At 43.0% G+C, this 22,364-nt stretch overlaps 3 protein-coding genes across 4 annotated transcripts in view; 1 reads left to right on the forward strand and 2 right to left on the reverse strand.

Moving 5' to 3' along the window:
* The window catches only part of ift74 (intraflagellar transport 74), a 20,071-nt gene extending 7,393 nt beyond the window's left edge, over positions 1 to 12,678 (reverse strand). The window contains exons 1-11 of the mRNA XM_085173109.1: positions 12,509 to 12,678; positions 11,246 to 11,385; positions 10,639 to 10,780; positions 10,498 to 10,546; positions 10,165 to 10,263; positions 9,967 to 10,027; positions 9,066 to 9,125; positions 8,911 to 8,972; positions 1,320 to 1,458; positions 1,154 to 1,216; positions 933 to 1,076 (exon numbers count right to left, since the gene is read on the reverse strand). Coding sequence (XP_085029235.1) covers positions 933 to 1,076; positions 1,154 to 1,216; positions 1,320 to 1,458; positions 8,911 to 8,972; positions 9,066 to 9,125; positions 9,967 to 10,027; positions 10,165 to 10,263; positions 10,498 to 10,546; positions 10,639 to 10,780; positions 11,246 to 11,374 — 948 coding nt within the window. The 5' untranslated portion in view covers positions 11,375 to 11,385; positions 12,509 to 12,678. The remainder of the gene's footprint in view (positions 1 to 932; positions 1,077 to 1,153; positions 1,217 to 1,319; positions 1,459 to 8,910; positions 8,973 to 9,065; positions 9,126 to 9,966; positions 10,028 to 10,164; positions 10,264 to 10,497; positions 10,547 to 10,638; positions 10,781 to 11,245; positions 11,386 to 12,508) is intronic.
* LOC146510772 (leucine-rich repeat-containing protein 19-like) lies at positions 2,257 to 8,916 on the forward strand. Its single transcript, XM_085173110.1, has 6 exons — positions 2,257 to 4,473; positions 4,572 to 4,822; positions 5,637 to 5,748; positions 5,927 to 6,014; positions 7,465 to 7,671; positions 7,761 to 8,916. The coding sequence occupies exons 1-6, from the start codon at positions 4,387 to 4,389 to the stop codon at positions 8,063 to 8,065; spliced, it is 1,050 nt and encodes a 349-aa protein (XP_085029236.1). The 5' UTR covers positions 2,257 to 4,386; the 3' UTR covers positions 8,066 to 8,916.
* Positions 12,679 to 15,720: 3,042 nt separating the features above from the next.
* aoc1 (amine oxidase copper containing 1) lies at positions 15,721 to 20,815 on the reverse strand. Of its 2 annotated transcripts, XM_085173108.1 has the most exons (6): positions 20,570 to 20,815; positions 20,223 to 20,344; positions 18,498 to 20,036; positions 17,742 to 18,030; positions 17,132 to 17,264; positions 15,721 to 16,656 (listed from the first exon to the last, which is right to left on the reverse strand). In XM_085173108.1, exons 3-6 carry the CDS (start codon positions 20,032 to 20,034, stop codon positions 16,387 to 16,389), a joined length of 2,229 nt encoding a protein of 742 aa, XP_085029234.1. In that variant the 5' UTR covers positions 20,035 to 20,036; positions 20,223 to 20,344; positions 20,570 to 20,815; the 3' UTR covers positions 15,721 to 16,386. The 2 variants fall into 2 exon arrangements, with proteins under 2 accessions (XP_085029234.1, XP_085029233.1); XM_085173107.1 differs by lacking the exons at positions 20,223 to 20,344; positions 20,570 to 20,815 and having other exon boundaries at positions 18,498 to 20,197.
* Between the last annotated feature and the right edge of the window lie 1,549 nt (positions 20,816 to 22,364).

The following is a 22,364-nucleotide window of genomic DNA, read 5'->3' on the forward strand; positions in this document are numbered from 1 at the left end:
CACCCTATTAGAGCACTTCGCTCTCGCTCTGCAGGCCTACTTGTTGTTCCTAGAGTATTTAAAAGTAGAATGGGAGGGAGAGCCTTCAGTTTTCAGGCCCCTCTTCTGTGGAACCAGCTTCCAGTTTGGATTCAGGAGACAGACACTATCTCTACTTTTAAGATTAGGCTTCAAACTTTCCTTTTTGCTAAAGCATATAGTTAGGGCTGGACCAGGTGACCCTGAATCCTCCCTTAGTTATGCTGCAATAGATGTAGGCTGCCGGGGGATTCCCATGATGCATTGAGTTTTTCCTTTCCAGTCACCTTTCTCACTCACTATGTATTAACAGACCTCTCTGTATTGAATCATATCTGTTATTAATCTCTGTCTCTCTTCCACAGCATGTCTTTATCCTGTCTTCCTTCTCTCCCTCCAACCGGTCGCAGCAGATGGCCCCGCCCCTCCCTGAGCCTGGTTCTGCTGGAGGTTTCTTCCTGTTAAAAGGGAGTTTTTCCTTCCCACTGTCGCCAAAGTGCTGCTCATAGGGGGTCATATGATTGTTGGGTTTTTCTCTGTATCTATGAAGCGCCTTGAGGTGACTTTTGTTGTGATTTGGCGCTATATAAATAAAATTGAATGGAATTGAACTTAATCAGAGAACATCGGAGAACAAAATAAAGCACCAGGACACAAATATCGCAGCTATAGCTGCTTTTTCATGCTGAAAGAGGGTTTTTGCCGGTGCAGACGCTGAATGTGTGGAGACAGTGAACGCTGAGGAACCGAATTCCTCAACCAGACTGAAACTGAGTTCATGTGATATCCTTGTAAAAGCCAGTTTCAGGAACACAAACAAATCTATTTCCTGTTTGTAAAAGTTTCTGTGACATTTCATCAAACCCCTCCCGTCCTCTCTGATGTAGCAGTGACCGATGAGCCAGCGCGCACACCTGCTTAAATAACTTCTCTCGCTCTTCCTGCGGTGAACCCAGGCTCTTCTGCTCCGCCTCCATCGCGTCTCGTTTGGCCTCCAGCGCTGACAAGGTCTCGTGAAGCCGAACCATCTCCTGCTTTATCTGCGAGTGGGACAGCTCCTGCAACGAGGATCGTTCACGTAAAACGCCATGCTGCTCCTCCACCTCGCTCACACCGTCCCCTTCACCCGACTCACGGCTTCATAGTCCTCCTTCCTCGTTATTAGGACGTCCAGCTCCTCCTGGAGAACAGTCAGCTCCTGCGAAACAAAAGAATCAGCTGAGTTCTTGCCAGAGTGAGATTTCATCATGCCTGCTGACATGAACCAATCTCCTCTTTCCCCACAACAACTACAGCTTCACCTGCAGCAGTTCCTCATTAGTGGTTGTCATGGTGAAATATTTCTCTTGCTTTGCTGCCGGCATGGCTTGGACGACTTCATCAGCAACGCGCCTCTCTCTCCTGACCTCCTCCTCGATGGCCCTGATCGCCTCCTCTCTCCTGCAGAGCAGACAGATGAGACAGAGTGGACAGAGTGGACAGTGCAGACAGGTAAAGGATGCCAAACGCTTCTACACATCAGCTAACATCGGGTCAGGCTATCTAAGCTGCTTAAGTTGTGGCACAAGCTGCTTTGCAACCCACCTCCTCAGGTGTGTCTATGGAGACCCTGACTGAACGCTGGACAAGCAAAACGTTCCACATGAGAAATAAGGCAAAGCAGATTATTCATTTTCATTCTTTACTGCACCAACCAACGACGAACGGAGACAGAATCGAGCAGCTGTGGTCAAAGCTTCCTCCTGTTTCCTGCTACATCACAGGACTGAAGCATGACTATGATGTGAAGCTGGCAGCATCAGTCAAACTGCTCTTTCTCTGAGATATTTCAACATAAAAACACAAAAACAATTCAATAATACATCTCAGTATCTTTGCACTTAAACTGTAAGAAAAAAATAAGCTTTCTTTTTTTTAATTTCGGGGCCTTTTTAGCCCTTATTCCATAGAGACATGAGGGTGTGTGTGTGTGTGGGGGGGGCATGCAGCGAAGGCTTAGCGTGGATCGGACTCAAACCCGGGCCTACTGCTGTCCGGCCACACGCCGTATGACCTCCTGATCATCCCGCTGAGCTAAACCAGAGTGTGCCGACTGTCCTGTAATTCAAAGATGAACATTTTTGTCCTTTTTCTGTTTTTCTTTATGAACCGAATATAAAAATGATACATTTCTATAGTAGCCAGTGAAAAACGAGCAACTTTCTGCCATTTATTGGTTTATCTACGACTTATTTACTTTGGTACAGTACGAGTGGTCATGGAGCACGGCGTCACCGTAGAAGGTTTATGCCCTCCTTCATTTTCCACAGTGGGCCAGACTGGAGACTTTGGAGGGCTGATCCTGGCCCGTGGGCCTTATGTTTGACACCCCTGCTCTGGGACTCATGGAGGAAGACTACAGCACAAAACTCTTGAATAAACATTCCCATCGTACGTTTACACTTGAACCCGACCCCTGTGATGTAGATCAGCTCCTCCAGTCTCAACATTCCCTCCTCTGTGCCGAAACCCGACTTTCCCAGAGACGGTGCAGCTCCAGCTTTCTTCCCGTCACATTTACATCAGTCTCTACTTCAGTGGAAGAGTAGGAATGTGGGGATTCTTGTTCAGCTGTCATGCACTTCTCTTGATTTTCCTCACAGGTATGTAACCCAGTCTGCTGCTGTGCCTGCTCACTTTCACAGCACTATTAATCACTACAATGTTTACAATAGTTTGCAAATGTTGCTGAAACATTTTTTCATTCATCATTCATCGTTAAAAGAACTAAAAGGCTTGTCATTAATCATATTCAGTCATTTGCAGAATTACACCTTGAACTAGTTCACATATATATTTAGATGAGCATTTCCAACAGTAACCTAAGAGATACTTGTAGGCAGAAGAAGGAAGACAGCAAAGATGGGAGGACCAACTTGATCAATCATAAACAGTTAGCACAGAGTGCACACTTGTTTTACAAGGAACAAAGGTCACTCGGTACGCTGACTGCGTGAGAGGAACACAGGACGAAGGTTCATCTTAGTGCGTGTAGAAGAAGGTAAGATTCTTCTGCTACTTTTCATTAGTAAAAGATGATTACACAACAAGTATAAAGAGAAACTGTGAAAACCAGACAGGAGTTGTGATTGTGAGACACATTTCTACATGTGTCCTTCAAAAGAAGACGTGCGCTGACGTTTCTTTTCTCTGTGAGACGTGAAAAAGACGCTCCAGCATCAGTGTGCACTCAACAACCACACTCGCTCCCTAACACAGAGCTTTATCTCTGCTGTACTCTGACCTCGGGTTTATGCTGCAAAGTGCCCGATTTCTCAGCTCACTGCACATACAAAGAATTCATAGAAATATGATAATGTTTTCTGTTAATGGAGTCCAATGCTGTGTCGTATATAAAGAGGACTATGACGTGCAATGATGGGTAATGTTTTTATCCTCAGGTTAGATGGCTTAATAGCTCCCGACTCTAAAGGCTATTTTCACCAGATTCTGAACAGTTTTTTTCCTTCTGCTCTTTGTGATGTCAGCGAGCTGTGCTCCGCCTACCTGCTGTTTGACTCAAACACTTTAAACAAAACGTTGTAAAGCCTCAAGCTGCCTTTTACACTGTCACCATCCTGCTGTTTGGTAACAAGAACACACGGACGTTGTGGTAAAGTTTTATCCTCCTCCATCATTGAAAGATCTGTGTAGTTTTGTTTTCATGTGAAACTGAGACCATCAGCTTATCATGAAAGTCATCATAAGGTCAGTGATCAAGAGACCCAAGCGCTGTTTTACTGTTGCCATATATTAGACTTTCTGCAGCACCCCCTGCTGGCCATTACTTAGAATGCACATTTATGACACTTTGTATCACTCGTATTTGTGAGTATTTGTCCTCATGACGTGCTGTGCTCAGTGTAAACATCGGCCAATACTTATTTACAAAATCTTGTCTCACACTTTTCACAGCATCGCTGATATTTTTCATCTCTTTGTGGTCTTCAGCTGCTACTGTGTCACGCAACCTTGTTTTTAAGAGGCACAGCCAATCCAAAGAACGCTGGCTTAAAGGGGGAGGAGCTAAACATGTATTTCAGAAAATAAACTTTACTGACAGGCTAAATGATTCTTTTTTAACTGTAACTTATGCAAACCTTGTGTATGAATGGAGTTGATGTTAGTCAGATTATTTTAGTCCAACTACATAATTGGGCTTCGTCGATATCTGTGCCGTAGTAACGCTTTTCCAATCAAAAAGCTGAATTCTACCAGGCAAAAAATGAATTAATTACTGGTTTTCTTAAGAGCCCAGATAAATGAGCGTGTTTTCTCTGTCACGTGTTGGTTACAGGACGTTGTATCATTTCCTTGCAGTGTGGTGTGATGGAGCGGTGCTGGCAGCCTCTCCTCCTGCTGTGGCTCACTGCAGGGCTGGTGAAAAATACTGAGACAGTGAAAGACGGTGAAACCGTAAGAAAAGTTCTGGCCTTCAACACCATTTTGCTCCAGCTGTCTATTTCTATATTTTTCCAGTTTTCTATAACAATTGTTCCTGTTCCACCCATCAGCTGACAGCAAACTTCACCAACAAACATCTTCAAGTCATCCCTGAAAACTCTCAAAATGTAAATGTTACCAAACTGATGATTGAATGGAACCTAATTACTCTGAATGACACGGACAAACAAGCACTAGCTAGCTATCCCAGCCTGGTAGAGCTCCACTTGGATGCTAACTGGATCACTGCTATTCCAGCCAAATACTTCTCTGTGGTGCCGAACCTCAGAGTGCTGTCTCTCACCAGAAACAACATCAGCAGGTCAGTAGGCTAGCAAAAGTCTAACTTCTAGCTAAATGCTAATTAGCTACTTTAAGTAGGGATGCACCGATACCAATACTGGTATCGGGTATCGGGGCCGATACTGTAAAATGTGTGTGTACTCATACTCGTAAAAGTTAACCGATACCATGAACCGATACTAACTTATTTCATTAATCAGAGGGTGGCTGGTCATTTCTGTTGTAGTTTGTTAGATTGGCCACTAGGGGGACAATTATTATTTTATTTATTATTTATTTTATAATAATTATTTTGTTTGTTTGTTTACAATGTGGACACTCTGCAATAATTTAAAAGTTTATTTTATTCTCAAACCTAATTTGTATTTATTTGATTCCAAACAGAAGTGTTTATTTATTATTCTGAAAGCTCGAGACAGTGCCAATAGTTCAGTGATATTTTGTTAAATTACAATGTGGAGACTCTGCAATAATTTAACAGAAGTGCTTATTTTTCACTTGAAATTTTTTTGTGGTCATTTTTATTTAGATTTTATTTTTTATCGGCAGGGAAGTGTGTGTGTGTGTGGTAGAAGTATCGTTTTTTGTACTCTGTATCGGCAAGTACTCAGATCCAAGTATCGGTATCGTATCGGTTTGAAAAAATTGGTATCGTTGCATCCCTAGCTTTAAGTATACTGTGTGTTAAACACCGACTATTAAACTGGTTTGATTTTGATGTTGGTGGATACTTGCTAGAACCTACTACTGTTGCATTTTAGTAATATATCCAAGTACAGTGTGGTATGTAATCAAGTGTAACTGCAGTTTCTTCTGCTGTGCTGTTTTTGTAGCCTTGACCCTCAGGCTTTCAGTGACCTGGATGTCTTGACAGAGTTGGACTTGACCAACAACTCGCTAACAAGCCTCCCTGCACAGCTGATCAGTGGGCTGAGCAAGTTACAGGTAAAGCGAGCATTTCAAAAAGAATCTGCAAACTTAGAGTTTAGTTATAACTAATCTAGACATGACATACATAAAGAAATGCATGCATGTGTATGGGGGTTTAGGGCTGCACATGTAAGTGTTTCCTGTACAGGATGTGTTATTAGTTCATTTACCTCGCTCTGTCTGGTCCCATCAGGTACTGAACCTACAGGGAAACCCCTGGAATTGCTCCTGTCCCCTGCTGACCATCATTGGACAGATCGACGCAGCAAATGTTACCATGGGTAGTAATTTTCATCACACGGTTTTAAATGTTGGCTGACCTGTGACCCTTTCTGGGAGCTAATGAGTCAATTACAGCAGTTTGAAAACTATAAACACTGCTCAAAAAAAGAAAGGAACATTTTTCCCAGATGAACGGTGCCACAAACACAGTTCATGAGTGTGCTGAGGTCACGTGACACATGTGAAAGGGTCTGGAGCAGCTGTAGAGAACGTTGTGCTGCCTGTAACACCGTTCAGCACGACCAGATTGGTGGTGGGTCAGGAATGGTCTGGGGAGGCATATCTATGGGGGGGGACACACAGATGTCTACAGGCTAGGCAACAGCACCTGCCTGACATCAGGGATCGGGACAACAGACTGGCTGCATCATTGCTTCACTTTTATTTGCGTTGTGTCTTTGAATTCGGCCCTCTCTAGGTTGATCATTTTCATTCCCATCTTTTCGTTCCTAAAACATTCCCCAATCCATATCAGTATCCAGCGTGGCTTTCCCCCCACTGAGACCGGTATTCAAAGTGTTCCTGAACTTTTTTTGAGCAGTGCATCTTTATTTGAAGGAAACCTACAGCGGCACATTTTTACTTACAATCTATGAGCCATGTAAGAGACTCGCACAGCTGGTATGGAGGTTTTATTTGAAAGATTATTGGCAAATGATGTTACTGGAAGCCAGAATTACCTAAAGAACCTAAAGCTCACACGGCTGATCAACACATAAGAACATAAGTGCTTTTGTCTGCTTCCTTTTAAACTGCAGACAGGTGATGTGGTGACACTTTGGTGATGGTTACCATAAAGCCGTACCATAAAAAAAGCAGCATATATGCAGGAGAGCACCCACCATATACAACCTGGTTCCCATATAGCAGGGGTGTCAAACTCCAGGCCTCGAGGGCCGGTGTCCTGCAAGTTTTAGATCTCACCCTGGGTCAACACACCTGAATCAAGTAATCAGTTCATTACCAGGCCTCTGGAGAACTTCAGGACATGTTGAGGAGGTAATTTAGCCATTTAAATCAGCTGTGTTGGATCAAGGAAACATCTAAAACCTGTAGGACACTGGCCCTCGAGGCCTGGAGTTCGACACCTGTGCCATATAGAGTTGAATGCTCTGCCTTAGTGAGCAAAAAATGTCTACTGGGGAAACTGAGCGATGGTCTGGTTACTTACTTAAAGGAAAATGTTGCTGGTAGCTTGATTATTAAATCATATGTCCCATGTTGCAAATTTCAGTGATTCTCTTGGATCAATCAGTGAACTTTATTTTCACATCATTGTTAAAGATTTATCCCAGTATAGCCAAAAGTACTGCTTTGAATGAAAACAAGTAGGAGTGTAGTATAGAGAGATAATGAGGCCAGTGTTTAAAATCCCTTTCTATGTGAAGAAACTGTTCTAACTTAACTTAAAGAACATGTAAGACTGAAGGAAATGGTGTGTGGCTGCAGGAGGACCACATGTCGTCTGTGCATCTCCAGCAGAGCAGGCTGGACGAGATCTTCTTAGTGCTGCAGCACTGTGCTCCACATTATCACCCACCGTCACTCCAGACCCTCAGAAACCAAAAACACCGGTCCGCCCTCAACACACGTCGGGCCCATCAGTTACTATGACGACCACGCAGTCAACCAGTCAGAACAACAGCATCAGCAAAGGTACGACATCAGATCATTTTCTCCACTTAAATACGTGGACGCACAAATGCAAGCTCATAACCCCGTCTCCATCCTCAAACCCAAACTAGACCCGACACCCGCGCTCGGCAACACGTGGAAATTCACAGCATCCGTCGCGATCTTGGCGGTAACGACCTCCGCGCTCATCGTATGTGCCGTCAAGGGGCCGTCCTGGTACAAGCTCTTCCACAACTACAGGCATCGGCAGTTACGACAAGAAGTCGAGGAGGGCGACGAGGATTTCGTGTCGACAGAGTTCTCAGCGACGGGAAGACACACGACCAATCAAACATTCAGCTTTGAACAGATGAACAGACAGATAGACGAGGAGCAGGAGTACTTTGAGGATCCATATATCAGGAGAGAAGAGTGACGTGCGCGAGCAGAAACGACGATGATGAGAAACCAAACCGCAAACACAATACAATCCATTCAGTGGCAAACCTGCTGTTTGATAAACACCGCTGAGTTTTATCATTTCACGGGTCACAAAATCACTCATATTGTGTGAGAGTTGTACTGTTCGTTATTGAAAGAACAAATTCAGGCTCTTAACTCCGCGACCTGCATTGTTGCCCGGATACTTCCATTAGTACACTGTTGTCAGCTACGAGGAGTCTGCAACAATCCTGACTCCACTTTTTGACCACTAGAAGAACAATATTCAAGTACAGAACACTTCCTGTAATCTGAGCCATTAGTGTCAGTGTGTGAGCGCCCAGTTAGATCGACAGCTTTATCCTTCTTTGGCACTAGAACGATGAAGTCACATGGTTTACAAGAGTTTTTACCTCCAGTGGCACTAAAGAGGCGTCTTCCTGACTCGACAACACCAGCAGCAATGTGCAGTGTTATACGAACCTCAATTTACGGTGGTTTGAAAACAGTTTGCAAGTGTTTCAGATAAAAAACTCCACGTGTTTGTTTGCTCACGTGTCTACACGGCATTTATTTTACCAGTTTTATTAAGAAAACTCCACTGCTGCTTCATCTTTACATAACAAGCAGTTGTTTCCTGTTGTGTTTGTGTTCAAAAGTCTCCTACCTGCACATATCTGATTCTTTTTAAATAATGTTTTATGACTCATGTGACAACTAGCCATCAGGCTAAATTAAATAATGTCCTAGCACTTCATTCTGAAAATAAGAAAGTGTATTTGTGAACATAAAACTGTCTAATGGAGACATAAGTGTCTTTATGAGAACGTGTGCACTTACTCTCTCCTCTCGGTGAAGATGTTATCGATGCTTTCTGCCTCGCTGTCGTTCTCGGCTTTCAACTAAACACGAGATCAAAAAGTTAAAGGGAGAATTTTTCACTATGTTTCCAGTTCATGAAAAACCCTTTTATATTGTTTCGATGGATTACTTACTATGTTGTAGTCGTTGATCATTTCCTCCATCTCTGTGTTGGTGTTGAGCTTGTCCACAAGCTGGAAACACAAATAAAAAATACAAAAGTGAAGAAAAAATGAGTCCAGTGTTTAACGCATTCACTGAAAACTGGAAACACAACCTCACAACATCGTAACACCTGCAATCAAATAGTTACTGTCCCTGAAGTGGGAAGTTTACATCGTCTATTTTAAGGCTACGTTCACACGTACACGGGTATTTTTGAAAATGGAGATTTTCCATTTTATTTTAAAAAATAATCCCGTCCACACGTAAAGGCAGAAATGAAGGAAAACGCTGCTATGAACATGCCAAAGCAGCAGGTGGCGCTATATTCCTAACTGTGCAGAAATGTTGGCCAATCAGAAGTCTAGAAGCCTCGGTGGGAAAAAGTAAACAAAGCTGGGGCATAGAAGCAGAACCGAGTGGTATGTGTGGAGGGACAGTAACTGTGTGTGTATATGTAAGCATTTAAACACTGCAGAGACAATTAACAGTAACAGTATTGTAGAAATTCATTTCACCGAAACAATAACGTGGCGCACAGTGTGACGTCAAAAAAGGCGCACACCTTTGACGCTGCGTTTTCTCCGTTTTCTGCGTTTTTATCGTCCACACGTAAATGCAAAAACTGAGTTTTAGAAAATATCCACCCTGGCCGGAGTTTTAAAAATCTCAGTTTTCAGTGACCGAAAACGCCGTTTACGTGTGGACGAAAGGTGCAAACGCATAGAAAAATCTGCGTTTTCAAAAATACCCGGGTACGTGTGGACGTAGCCTAAGTCATCATGGCCGACTGCTTCAGTTAGACATTCCTCAACAACACAGTGAAACAGTGGATACAATCTTTCAGTGTTTAACAACATTGTTGCTGTTTACCATATTGTAGTCAGCAAGCTGGCCTTGCATATCCTTAATCTCAGCAGCGAGGCCTTCAGCCCTGCAGCAGACACACATCACGGGGTTACAATGTGGGGACATTATACAGTGTTCATCTGGATTCAGTGGATTTCATCTTTCACTCTATAACTGTTAAAGGAAACTTGGTCATAAAAGAAGAAGAAGAACACCACCCGCCTCTTTTCATAAGAGAGATAGACGGAGTTCTCCTGGTTGTAGCTCTCGATCTCTTTGTGCAGTTTGCTGGTCTCTGTGGTCAACTCGTTGATCTTACTCCTGGCAGAAGAACAAATTTCACATCGATAGAATTTTTCACGAGCAGCGTAAAAAGATCACATTTGTATCTATGGTGAAAAAATAAATACATTTTAACTCAAGACCAACTCTAAGAAATGTGAATGTGCTCAGTATGTTTGCATCTTTTGTGAAGTGATCGAGCTGACCTATGGTTTATGCACTCCTTTACTTTGACATAAGTAGCTACTGTTAATGCCAGTGAGTATGTGTTACCTGAGAAGACCCAAGTAGTAGGACTTGTCCAAAATTTGTCTCTGAGGTCCTTTGGTAAAGGAAATGTGGGAGGGAGGTCACAGGTTTGTTTATATATTAAACAGAAACACAATCAGAAAAATATCCAAGAAGAAAACATACCTTTCATGCCAGTTTTCATCCCACTGAGCCCCTGCTGGGTGACCGGCCTCTCAGTCACTTTGATCGGTGCTGTCAGGACTCCGGGGGAGGCGACGGGGATGCCACCCCTCAAACCTGGATGAGCACTGGTCCCTGGGACCATCTGGAAGAGGAAATGCAGTGCCTTAGTTGTGGCTGAAAGAATTCACAGTGACAATATTATCACGATATCTAAAGGAAATCTGACAATAACCATGTTACTCTCTCTAAACCTCATACTCATCTTTTTTCTCATATTAGATACAACACACATGTAGGGAAGGGAAAACAGTCTGTACTCAGAACTGCACACAAGATTACAAAAGTGCATTATAAAAATGCATTATAAGCACAATGTCCATTTTATTTTTGGTCTTTTTTCTTGCCAAAGTTGGTACATAGTGTTACACATAGGCTCAGTAAAACCTGGCACTCATTTCTTGGGCGCGCAGAAACACAGAATCAGCACAACTGTGGCTTTATAAATGCTAAGACCACAACATCATCAGCAAACAATTTTATTTTCAGACTGAACATAACACACTCAATATCTCAAAGCTATAGCGTATCCATGCTGCTGATGGCTTACCCCAGTTGCAACACGCATAGCTGTAGGAGGAGGCTGGATAGCTGTAGGGGGTCTCACAGCACCAGGGACCACAGATCCGCTGCGGCTCATCGGCCGGCCCATGCTGGACGGAGGCCGCTGGCTTGCCATGATGCCTAAAACTAGTGGACACACAAACAGGTAGGGGTGGGGGAAAAAATGGATACTGTGTAGTATGGTGATATTTTGTTTGCTAATAATGTATGGATACAGGGACAGCAGAAATCAATATTTTGTTACAAAAAGGTTTTTGTGCTCTGACTTCAGAGCATGTTGATCCTTTTTCTGAGCAAGAATCCTGACATTCCTTCACTGTCCAAATGTGTTTAACTTGTTTTTTTGGCAGCAATAAACATGACAGTTTACTTATTTTAATTTAAGACATGTTTTATTTTAATTAAGTTTAAAACTTTTTTATTTAATGTAAAATTATATTTTGTTTTAATTTACTTTCAAATTCTTCAGTTGCTGAAGGGGCTGCATAGTTTTCATAAACTGCATAGTTCAGAATAGCTATAATTGTACCAGATGGTTGATTCAGTTAAGTTGGACTAGACTGTGATACAAACCGTTCAGTTTGTCAACAATAAAACTGAAATGAGAGAAAGACTGAGTGTGAGACTTTGATATTAGATAAAATGAATATTGATAAAGTTTACCTTTATGTACAGAATCTGAATATCGCAAAATATTTTTAAAAATTGCAATAATATCGTATCGTGGGATGTATGGTGATTCCCACCTCTACAAACAGGAACACTGAGTAACAAATCAGACACGTGGAGCTGCTGGCTGGATGGAGCCATTTTTATGTTATTTCCTATATTTTTAACTTTGTAATTTATTGTATTATTTAATTTAGTTCAGTCTGTCACTGTTCCTGTTGCCTTGGAGAAACAGTAACCACATCATTTCATACCACCCAAAGATGTGCACACTGCTAAAAAGAGGAAAGAAGCTCCTTTGATTAAACCAAACTGCTAAATAATAACAAATGTCACGTGTTTACTTTGATTTAGAAACATGATTTGTTTCGTGTGCGCGTGTGTGCACAAACACTGCACTGATATCACACTGACCCGCATCGCTGTGCGTCGTTATGACAGCGTAGTCTGTTAAAACTACAATTTTGAAGCTTCGTTCGGCTATTGCTAACTTGTTAGCTGAGACTTTTTCGCTTAGCTTCGTTTACGAAAGCTTCGGTAAACGTCCCGGCGTTAGCCGTGAGATAACGCAGCTTCTCACCTGAAGATGGTCTCTCTGCGGTCTGTTTTATACGCCTGTATAACTTCCAGTCGGCGGTTTACCTGAAAAGAGAAATAAACGAAAAAGAAGGAAACGCTAGCTGGAAGAAAGTCAGCGGCTCGAGATGATGTTGACGTTACCCCAGTAACCATCTTCTTCTTCACCTGAAATGGGAACAATGCAGGTTGGAGAATGTACGTCTGCCCCCTACCGACCAACAGGGGGACTACATGAGGTTCCAGTCTATCTGTACGCCGAAACACACACAAACAAACAAACAACTGTAGCTGTATTCTTTGTACTGCCTCTCACATATATCTATGAGAAAAGACTGAGAAACTAGTTGTTTCTTCTGTATTATCCCAATTTCATGGAGAGGTGAAGGATGCGACTGAACATCACCTTTATCTGACAGCCAATAAGAGCAGTCAATCAGGAAGTGCAACGCTCTATTTCACAGAACATTAGGTTAGGGAGGAACATTACACCCCAGCCTTGTTGCTTCCTTGGTAAGGGAGGAGTAAATGGTTGATGTTCTATAGTGTTTTTCTTTATATAGTATGCCTCATTCACCCATTCAACACCCATCCATACAAGCGCTTTTTTCTGTTCTTTAAAAGATGATGATGATGATGATGATGATGAAGTCTTTATTTGCCTGCAGCGAAATTGGACCTCTTCCAACCATACAAACATTACACAAACATCACATTGGGGAGACAGGTCAGAACAGGTAAGGTATAGAAAAACAGGAGAGGAGAAAAAAAAGAACTGAGCTCCTGATAGGGGATCAGTATGAGAACAGAAAACATGAATCTTCACACCGTGACACCATGAAAACACGTGACAAGCAACAGGGTTGGGTGAGCAGGGCTAGAGTAAGCCAATGTAGACAGCAGTGTCCTTTCACCCGGTTGAGCAAAAGTCAGCAGTCCTTCAGCCAAACCAGGGGTCCTTGAAGGATCGGGTCAGAGAGACTAAACATAGTCCGGTTATCAGGGACAAGAATTTGTTGTTCAGGAGCTGCATGAGTGAGGGAGATGATTGTTTGGGTTAATGCGGAAACCAGGTCTATTTCCCATTGCAAAGCCGTGAGCTTCCCATATGGTGTTCCATAAACACAGTCTCAGTACTCACAGCTTGCCCATCGTCAATCGTGTCGGCGACCCTAGTGGGGGTTTTGGAAAGCTGTAACCGCTTTCTTTGTTCTTCGATAAGCCAGGTCAGAGGCAGCTCCGATCAGCCAGAGCTCTGTTATCATGGTTCATAACGGTAGCTCTCGTTCAGTGTCCTCCATCGAGAGTGTCTCCAAGCACACGAACTGACCATCGAGTATCCGGCAGCAAATGTCTCTGCAGAACAATCAGGGCTCCCCCACGCCAAAGCTTCTCATCGAGAGTGGAGTGTGTAACATTTACATTCAAATGATAGCATCGGGGTTCGGTATCTTGCCTAAGGAAACTTCGGCATGCAGACTGGAGCAGCCAGGGATCCAACTGCCAACGTTCCGATGAGTAGATGACCTGCTCTACTTCCTGGTCGACATCCTGGTCAACTCGGAGGCAACAGAACAGGATTGTGTGATGGACTTCATCTGCGTAGATTATGTATGAACTAAGTGCGCGATGCTAAATACCTAAATGTGATACAAACCCAGATGAAAGACAAGTTACAGACACAACACAGAAAGGACAGAAATTAAACCGATCTAGATTTTTAGATCTGTTCTTTGTGCCAAACGGGACGTAACTGTGTGATCAGCGAGTGATCAACAGGAAGGAGCGTAATTCCTGTGCGGCGCTGTCCTGACTGAATCGGATCCATAGCATCATGTCAACATGTAATCTTTCAACACATGATGTACTCGCCTGTACAAGTTATCTGTTCCACTGAATGTTCCAATTATATTCTGTGACCACAGCAAGTCAATAACAGAACAATTTGTTCTGTGCTTGTTATTCTTCTTGGTCAAAAGGCACAGAGACTGCTGCTGCACATCTGGCTCCTTTGCAAAATCAAATTAAAACCTCACGAAACTTCAAATTTACATAACAGCCATGAGGAACTAATGAATCTCAAAAGCAAAAGTGGGTCCCAAAGGGATCTGCATGCATGCTCGAACAACAAAGATTAACACAACGTTTAATCTTCTGGAAGGTCACAGGAACACACAACTTCCTGTAAACAACCAAAGGCCTCTGATAGATGATGGCAAAGATCCCAGGATGTGTCATGATGTTATGAGAGAGGAAAAACAGGGTGAACGCTGCAATGTAAGAAATCAGAGATAAGATATGAAGTTTGGGCTTTATGCCTGGGTCAGGATTTTGATCCAACCCGACGTCATGATTCTAGTGAAGCAGAACAACTATTCAAGAAACCACTAGATGGCAACAGGTCAGCATCTCCGCACACCGGCTCTTTGTTAAATGAGAGTTTTTATTCTCAGCAACTAATACTTTACTTATTGTTGTACATTTCTTTTCATCGTTTCATTTTTTGTTGGCTTCCCTTCAAGGTATTAAAATTCAGATTGACCCTGTTTACAGTAAGGTGGTATTTCATATAGAGATTCTAGCACAGATGGGTCTTGTATAACTGTACTTTCAGTAAGAAAAAGGAACAAAGGAAGCATCAATGTTACATGAGGAATGTGTGAAATCAAATTTCACACTGTTATTGTTCAGTACTGCAGATGTTATAGCTGTCATTGCTATGGGGATAGCTGTAGGAATGCTTGTTCCTCTGTCCCCTCCTCGAATGCTGTCCACAGCTTTCACACTCGTCCCTCCTTTACCGTGTGCCCTGTTAAACATCAGCACACACACATTAAATGTTTTCTCTTTTTTTTCCTTTTCAATTGCAAAAATCCTCACGACAGTTGTCTGGATACCTTTTCCCCAAACTAAAACCACAGTTTACCTTTCAGACAAACTCATTTTGATACTTTTTTATATATCAAACATGACAATGGATACAACATTGATACAATTGTTGGATACAGTGGATACAACAATGGATACAATTGTTGGATACAATGGATACAACAATGGATACAATTGTTGGATACAATGGATACAACAATGGATACAACAATGGATACAATTGTTGGATACAATGGATACAACAATGGATACAATTGTTGGATACAATGGATACAACAAAAGTCGCCGTGATTTGGCGCTATATAAATAACATTGAATTGAATTGAATTGAGTTTTAACACCTGTTTTTATTGGTTGCTCTTGAGTGTAAACAGTTTGAATCAAAATGAAATCAAACACAATATGATTTAAACAAGTTTTATGTAGCACTTTTTTAAATGCCATAACACAAGGCCAACGCATTTACATGTGCTGCTGATACTTTGTGCACTGTATGGAAAGCCAGGTTCCCAAGGGCAACGCCGCAGCTAGGTGGTATCCCACACTGTTTGCCGGGAACGATCTGGAATCAGGCTGTTTGCTTTCTGGGGCCTTTTGTCTTTCAGCAAAAACATTCCCGACATGGGGGCAAGCAGAGCACGCTGAGGGGGCAGCAGTTTAGACCAAGCAGGGCGGATACAGGGCATCCAGCATCCTGGATACCCGCTGCTGCTAAACCTCATCCATGGCGACGCATCGGAGGATTATCAGCGCTCTCGAGGCTCAGCTTCTACACCACTGCCGTATTACATGAGTGGGTCGAGCTGGTGTTATACACACTTTAATATTTAGCTCATTTGATTTTCATTTGAAGCAGTAAAAAACAAGATTGCATGAAACAGAATAGAATTTAAGCGCCACTTTTATAATCTAGCAACAAATTACTGTGACTACATATACATTTATGCAATTGTTTCAGTTTTCTTTAATAAAGATGATATGTGTCAACCACTTTTAGACTCCTGCATAAGTGCCGTTGTAGAAGAAAGGCTTATCTGTCACACAGTGACCTATGACCTCGGGTGTCCATCTCTGGATCTTGGGCTTGCCGTCTTGGCCTGGCCGGACAATGACAGTGCTTCTGGACGCCACGGAAGGGTCTTCGTTGAAGAAGTTGAAAGGCCTGAGGAAGAAGCCCACGGCATTTCCCGGAGTTGCAGTGTTGGGGATGTCCTCTGAGTGAGGCACATGTAGGAAACCCACTGTCACCCAGGCTACCAGGTCCTGCATGCAGAAGAGTAAACACGACCGTGGAATTTTTACTATAGTGCTCAGATTAGCTGTTTTTTTATCTACTTAAAGGCCAAACGAAAGAACGTGTGTCATTCTTGAGTTACTGTGATGATGAATGATCTAACTAACGACATAAACTCTTAGAAGGACGCTATCTATCAGTGTATTGTGACTCATTACATAGTTACTCCCTGAAACCAGTAAAAACAGGATGTGAATTACATTTGAGATAGGTGACTGTATCGATTAAGCTACTGGAGCTTGCTAAACCTGTTAGCGAGCACTGAGATGTGTTTGTCCTAAAAAAGTAGATTTAAACAACATTATTGATGTTGGCTTTTTCTGTGGAATATATTTCAGGTTTATTTTCGATGAGAAAGCTCTCAGTTTAACTTCATGCTGAGGTTAGCACAGTGTGGAAATATGGGACAATAAGGTATAGGTGGATCGAGGTTTGCTACTGCACCTGATTGACTATGTCCTCGTTGTTGCGGATGTAGTCCTCAAAGGACACCGCAGGTTCCCATGGGTCATTCTGGGTGTATATGCTGCTGCTGGTAGCTTCGCTATCCTTATGACGTGTCACAGCCAGAGGATATCTAGGCGGAAACATTTCACCAGGAAACATTTGTCTGTCATTCTGACAGATGACAGGTGAGGAAAACATAGAGACAAAGTGCCGCCTTTGTGCTGTGAGCACCTACTTGTATGAACTTGTAGTAATGCCTGCAAGAGTGGTACGTTTTTATATTTGCATATTAAAGGAGTCACAGATGTGGATTTGGGAGCATCATACAGCGAGTTAGATGAATGCCAAGTATGTGAGTTCAGCACGAAGATGCACAGTGGCTCCATTCAGAGCATTTCCACCAGGAGGAAATAATGAGAATTTTTCTCATTATCAACATAAAGACCAAGTGGGAAAGCAGCACAGCTGGCCTCATTCATACACTGTGATGAATGATTTCACCTGCATCAGCACATTTGCCTGGCTCATCAATTCATTTCTAACATCTTTATGGTTTTTTCAAGTTGTTTATACCAACTGATTATACCTAGTCAAGGAAACATGTTACCTGGACCAGCTGATGCCATTCTCCTCTCTCCAGCCTCTGGGGAGGACACTGTGTGCATGTGAGTTAAACTGAATCCGGTAGCCCTTCTGGTGGCCCCATTTATTCTTCTTATTGGGGTTGTAGAAGTGCACGTAGCGGGGAAACTTTTTGCCAAAGCGGAAGGCGGCCGATCGCTCGGTCCTGTGTTCCGTCCTGTGGAGCTTGGACTGGACGATGAAATGCTTTGGGCTCCACGGATTTGTGAAGTTCACAAATTTGAGATCCAGGGTCTCAAAGCTGTTTTCTCGACCTGTGGTGGCGAGAGGGGAAAGAGCTGTCAGGAGAGTCTGGTCTGGTGATGCCTCTACAAAATTATTGATTTTGCATGAGAAATGTAACAGAGTTGTCCACATCAATACAAGATGTTGTTAGTTATTCACTTAAACGTGTCGCTTATCAAATGATAGTGCACACAGTTGTTTCCTTTTCAGCTGGGTAAAGTCCACAAAGCCTATTTATCTAACACGGCATCTGTAAAAGGCTTAGTCATAGCTCAGAGGTGCCTTCTTGCCATTATCAGTGAACTGAGGCCACATTGTGCTGTGTGTGTTTGAATAATAAAGCCAAACAACTTCACAAAGCGTCTTGTTCTCTTAATTCTCAGCATTTATTTTCATTTCTGTATTTGAACAGTTTCTACGGGGGTGTGCAAGCAAAAAGAGGATGTGTTTATGCTTAAATTAGTCGCATGATTGACAGAAACACTGTGATACTCACCATCAATATCCAGGTCCACTTTATAATGGATGAGGTGTGTGTGCAGGTTACCCAGCACGTAGTCGTACACCTTTGAACCATAGTGAAGGCCGTTAGGTGTAAAGAAAGTGGCGTGGATGTATCCAGTAGCGCTGACCTTCACTTCGACCACCCCATTCGGGTAGAAGAGGAAGTCCCAGATATAATCATAGTTGTAAACTGTTGAGGTTGTCCGCAGCACGAGCACAGTGTTTTCCAGCCCTCCAAAGAAATTATAGCCCCCCTGAAAGTCGGAATTAAAATGCCTCCTCAGAGGCATAGCCATCGTCATCTCAAAAATGCAGAGAGCGTTCTTATGGCGCACAGGTTTGTCTGTATCAAAGTAGTGGTAAAGGTCAATAAAAGTGGCAATTTCTGGGCAGTCAATTCCTGGTGCCAGCTCAAAAGTCGAGGTGCCCATTGCCCAACCTGCATCGATGTACTTTGTTTGCATGGCTGCAGGAGTGTCACCAGCATAGAAGGCTATAGCTTCTTGGAGGCTGATCTCGTAGGCGATTCTTTCTCCGTTGAAACGGAGATCAAAGACTTGCAGCCCAGCAGATGCGCGGACTCGATATGCAAAAGACCATCCCGCATATTCAACAAAGTTGCGATCGATGTGGTAGCGATGCCCCTCAGGCTCGACGAGCTTTGGCCCGTGGATATTTGTGGGAGTGTTGATCTGACCACGAGGTATGTAGGTAGAGTAAAAGTCGTCATCGCTGTGATCAGGTAGTTTCAGCTTTTCCACTTCCCCCGATTCATACTTTTCTACCAGTTCCTCGACGCTGTCAAAATACACGCTGTTGTACCAAACCTTTTCAACAGTCCACTTTTCCGGATCCAGATCCCGGTGGTTGACGAGTACCTCAAATCCAATTGGGTGGATGAAATAACCTTCCACAAACTTCTGCAACATGATCCAGGTTCTCCTCTCCCCTGGATCCAGCCCGCGAGGGGCTATGTCTGAGAACGTCAGGCAACGGTTAGAGCAGTTGCTATAAGAAAACCCTCCTGTGGTCTCAAACAGGAGTTTGTGAGCTTTGTTTGTGATCTTCTTGAGGATGTCGTTGACATGGTCATACTCTACCACAGTAATAGGCCTGGACTCAAACGTTACGGGCTTTGCCCCTTTGAAAGTCTTGACTTCGTGAGATGTCGGGGACGGCAGAGGACTGACAATATACTCGGTAATGTTGGGCTGGGCCTGGTTTCCAAACTGGATAATGACCCGAGCTTGGCGTGGGGGTTTGGCGTGTCCACGGTCCAGAGCTCTTAGGGCCTCATGCTTCTTGGGTAAATGGAGTTCCATCAGTAGGATGCTGTTCTTATTCAGAGCCCTGCTACGAGCGTTAGTAAGCCCCATCTCGGGAATTCCGTGCAGGTAGGCCCGCACAGCTTTCATCTCGTGCACCGTGAGGTCAGCAAATATGGGCGCACCATGATGAGCCCATTCTCTGGATCTGGAAGCAATGCAACCAGCCAAGCACACGAGCTGCAGCAGGCAGAGAGACTTCATGGCTGTAAGGGCAAGATGGCGAGGCTCCATTAGAGATTTTACAGGTCTTACAGCAAATCATGTATGCTTCATTTCTCCTTATCCACACTCTAATAACTTTTCTTTTCTTGTGTATATTTGCAATGAGCAGAAAGACAAAGCAGAGTGCCGTACTCCCCAACAGAATGCAAAAGAAAAGCCTTACTCACCTTGATTCCTCTTCGTCTCTTCACAGCTGGATAAGGCAGTTCTCCCTCATTCACGCAAACTGTATCAGCCCCAGTTGCAACACACTGCTGTCCCTCCCTCCGTTCGCCCTGCCTAGTTTATGCTGCACACAAAACAGAAACAGCAGCATTGAGTGCTCTTTCAAAGGACACTGACAAATCAGTGCTTATTTAAATATCAAAATTCCCCATTAAGTCACTCGTGCTTGTGCTTGCATAATGGAGTTTATGTAACAGTGCGACAAGTGACGCGTGGAGTCGATTCTTGCTTCCTTGGAAACCATTTGCAGCCTCATATCAAGGAAAAAGAAATAAATCAGCGACAGTACCTGTAGTCCTGATGTAAGGCGAGGCCGTACAGTCCGTCCCTCTGCTTCAGCAAATGATCGAGTCAGTGTACCGTTAATGATCTTTAACCTCTGATTTTGCAGTGAAAGAGGCTGATTGGCTGACAGCGGGTTGTAAATGCGATGTCTTTAAATAATTGATCCTTCAAAGGCAAGGTAAGCACCTTGCAATAACAAGGCAATTCATGGTGCTTTGGACGAGGACGAGAAACATGAAGGACACACGAAAGGCACATAAAGAAAAACTGCAGGTGAAGAGACTGAAAGGACAAACAGCACAGAGCGAGAGTGTTTAACGTCACGAGCATTCTTGTGGCACAGTTCTCAATTAACTGCAGCTGGATGTTGTTCACAGAGGCCTGTAAAAATGTTCTCACTTGATATGAAGGAGTTTGAAGGGTTGTTTAGATAAACACTAAATAAATAGCTCGTATGACAGGGATACAAACATATTCCAATGTTGTCAGAAGATTAAAACTTTCCTATGATGAAACTGAATTTTACAGTGCCTTCATATCCAATATTTCACTCCTGATGTTGATTTCCTTTGCTTGCTTCTTTTTTTATAACAAATTCCTCATTTATCTGGCAGCTACGTGACATCAGTGCAGGCAGCACAGCTCTGAAAACTGGAAAATCCCAAATTTGCCATGGGATTAATGCACATTGTTGTTGCATCGCACAGGGGAAAACGTGTACACTTTGCGGTGTCGTTTGCCCGCCGTTCGACTCTTTCGTTATAACATTGCAGACAATGGTTGTGACTGATGTTTCACAACTTGCAATTCATTTATTGAGAGGCGGACTTTGTCCTTTAACTTTCTCTCAAGTGGCCGACACTCGAGCCAGAGTGGAAGGTAGAAATGTTGAATCGCCCTTTGCTAAAATAAAAAATATTTTATCAACCATCTCCTTTGCAGCAGCATGTTTTATGTTATTTGGAAGTTCCCACACTTGTACAAATATATCTACATACTGAACGTCGTCCAACAGTTTAGTCTTATCTTATCCCATTTGACTAGAATGCTTGGGGGGAAAGACAAATGACACTGAGCCAGTTTCCCAACAACATGAGGGATCAGCTCTTTAGATAGTTGAATATATATGTAAGTACGTTTCCATACAGACATATACATTTACTGAGAACATAATGCTGAATGCACGATCGATTTTGAACACTAAGTGAACAGTTGTTGTTGTTGTCATCAGTATCATTGTGCGTGTTTTGCAGCAGGACCTGAGCTGTAGGTCGGTAGTTACAGTCCTGAGAAATCACATCTGTTGTTTTTTGGGGGGTTTTGCTACATTTGAACAACAACTGATCGTCTCTGACGAAAACAAAGTTGATACACTGGAAGGACACAACAGGAAAAAACTGCTTTTATAATAATTCACTCAGCTGTAATTCTAATCAATTCAGTACCTTCTTATCAAGAAAGCAAGTGCACCATTTGTCCTAAAATGATCTATATCTGTCTCTTTTCATCCTGAAGTCTATTCCAGATGGTTTCAGTGCAGTGGAATAACAGTTTTATTCCACTGCACGAGAGCTTTACACCTGTCATGGTGCCAGCACTTTTTCAGCATATAGAGTATCAGACCCCGGATACCAAAGGTTTACAGGGTCCTTTGGTATCCCCCCCCCCTCCGGGTCTCTCTCTCAGCTTTTCCCATAGATGACGATGATAACATATGTGAGCCCACTAAGCACACTGTATTTCCAGCGTAAAGAAGTCCATTGAACAGATTGGTTTATATATGCCAGTAGCTCATTTTC

Source organism: Neolamprologus multifasciatus, chromosome 9 (assembly GCF_963576455.1).
Source record: "Neolamprologus multifasciatus chromosome 9, fNeoMul1.2, whole genome shotgun sequence".
Lineage (NCBI taxonomy): Eukaryota > Metazoa > Chordata > Actinopteri > Cichliformes > Cichlidae > Neolamprologus > Neolamprologus multifasciatus.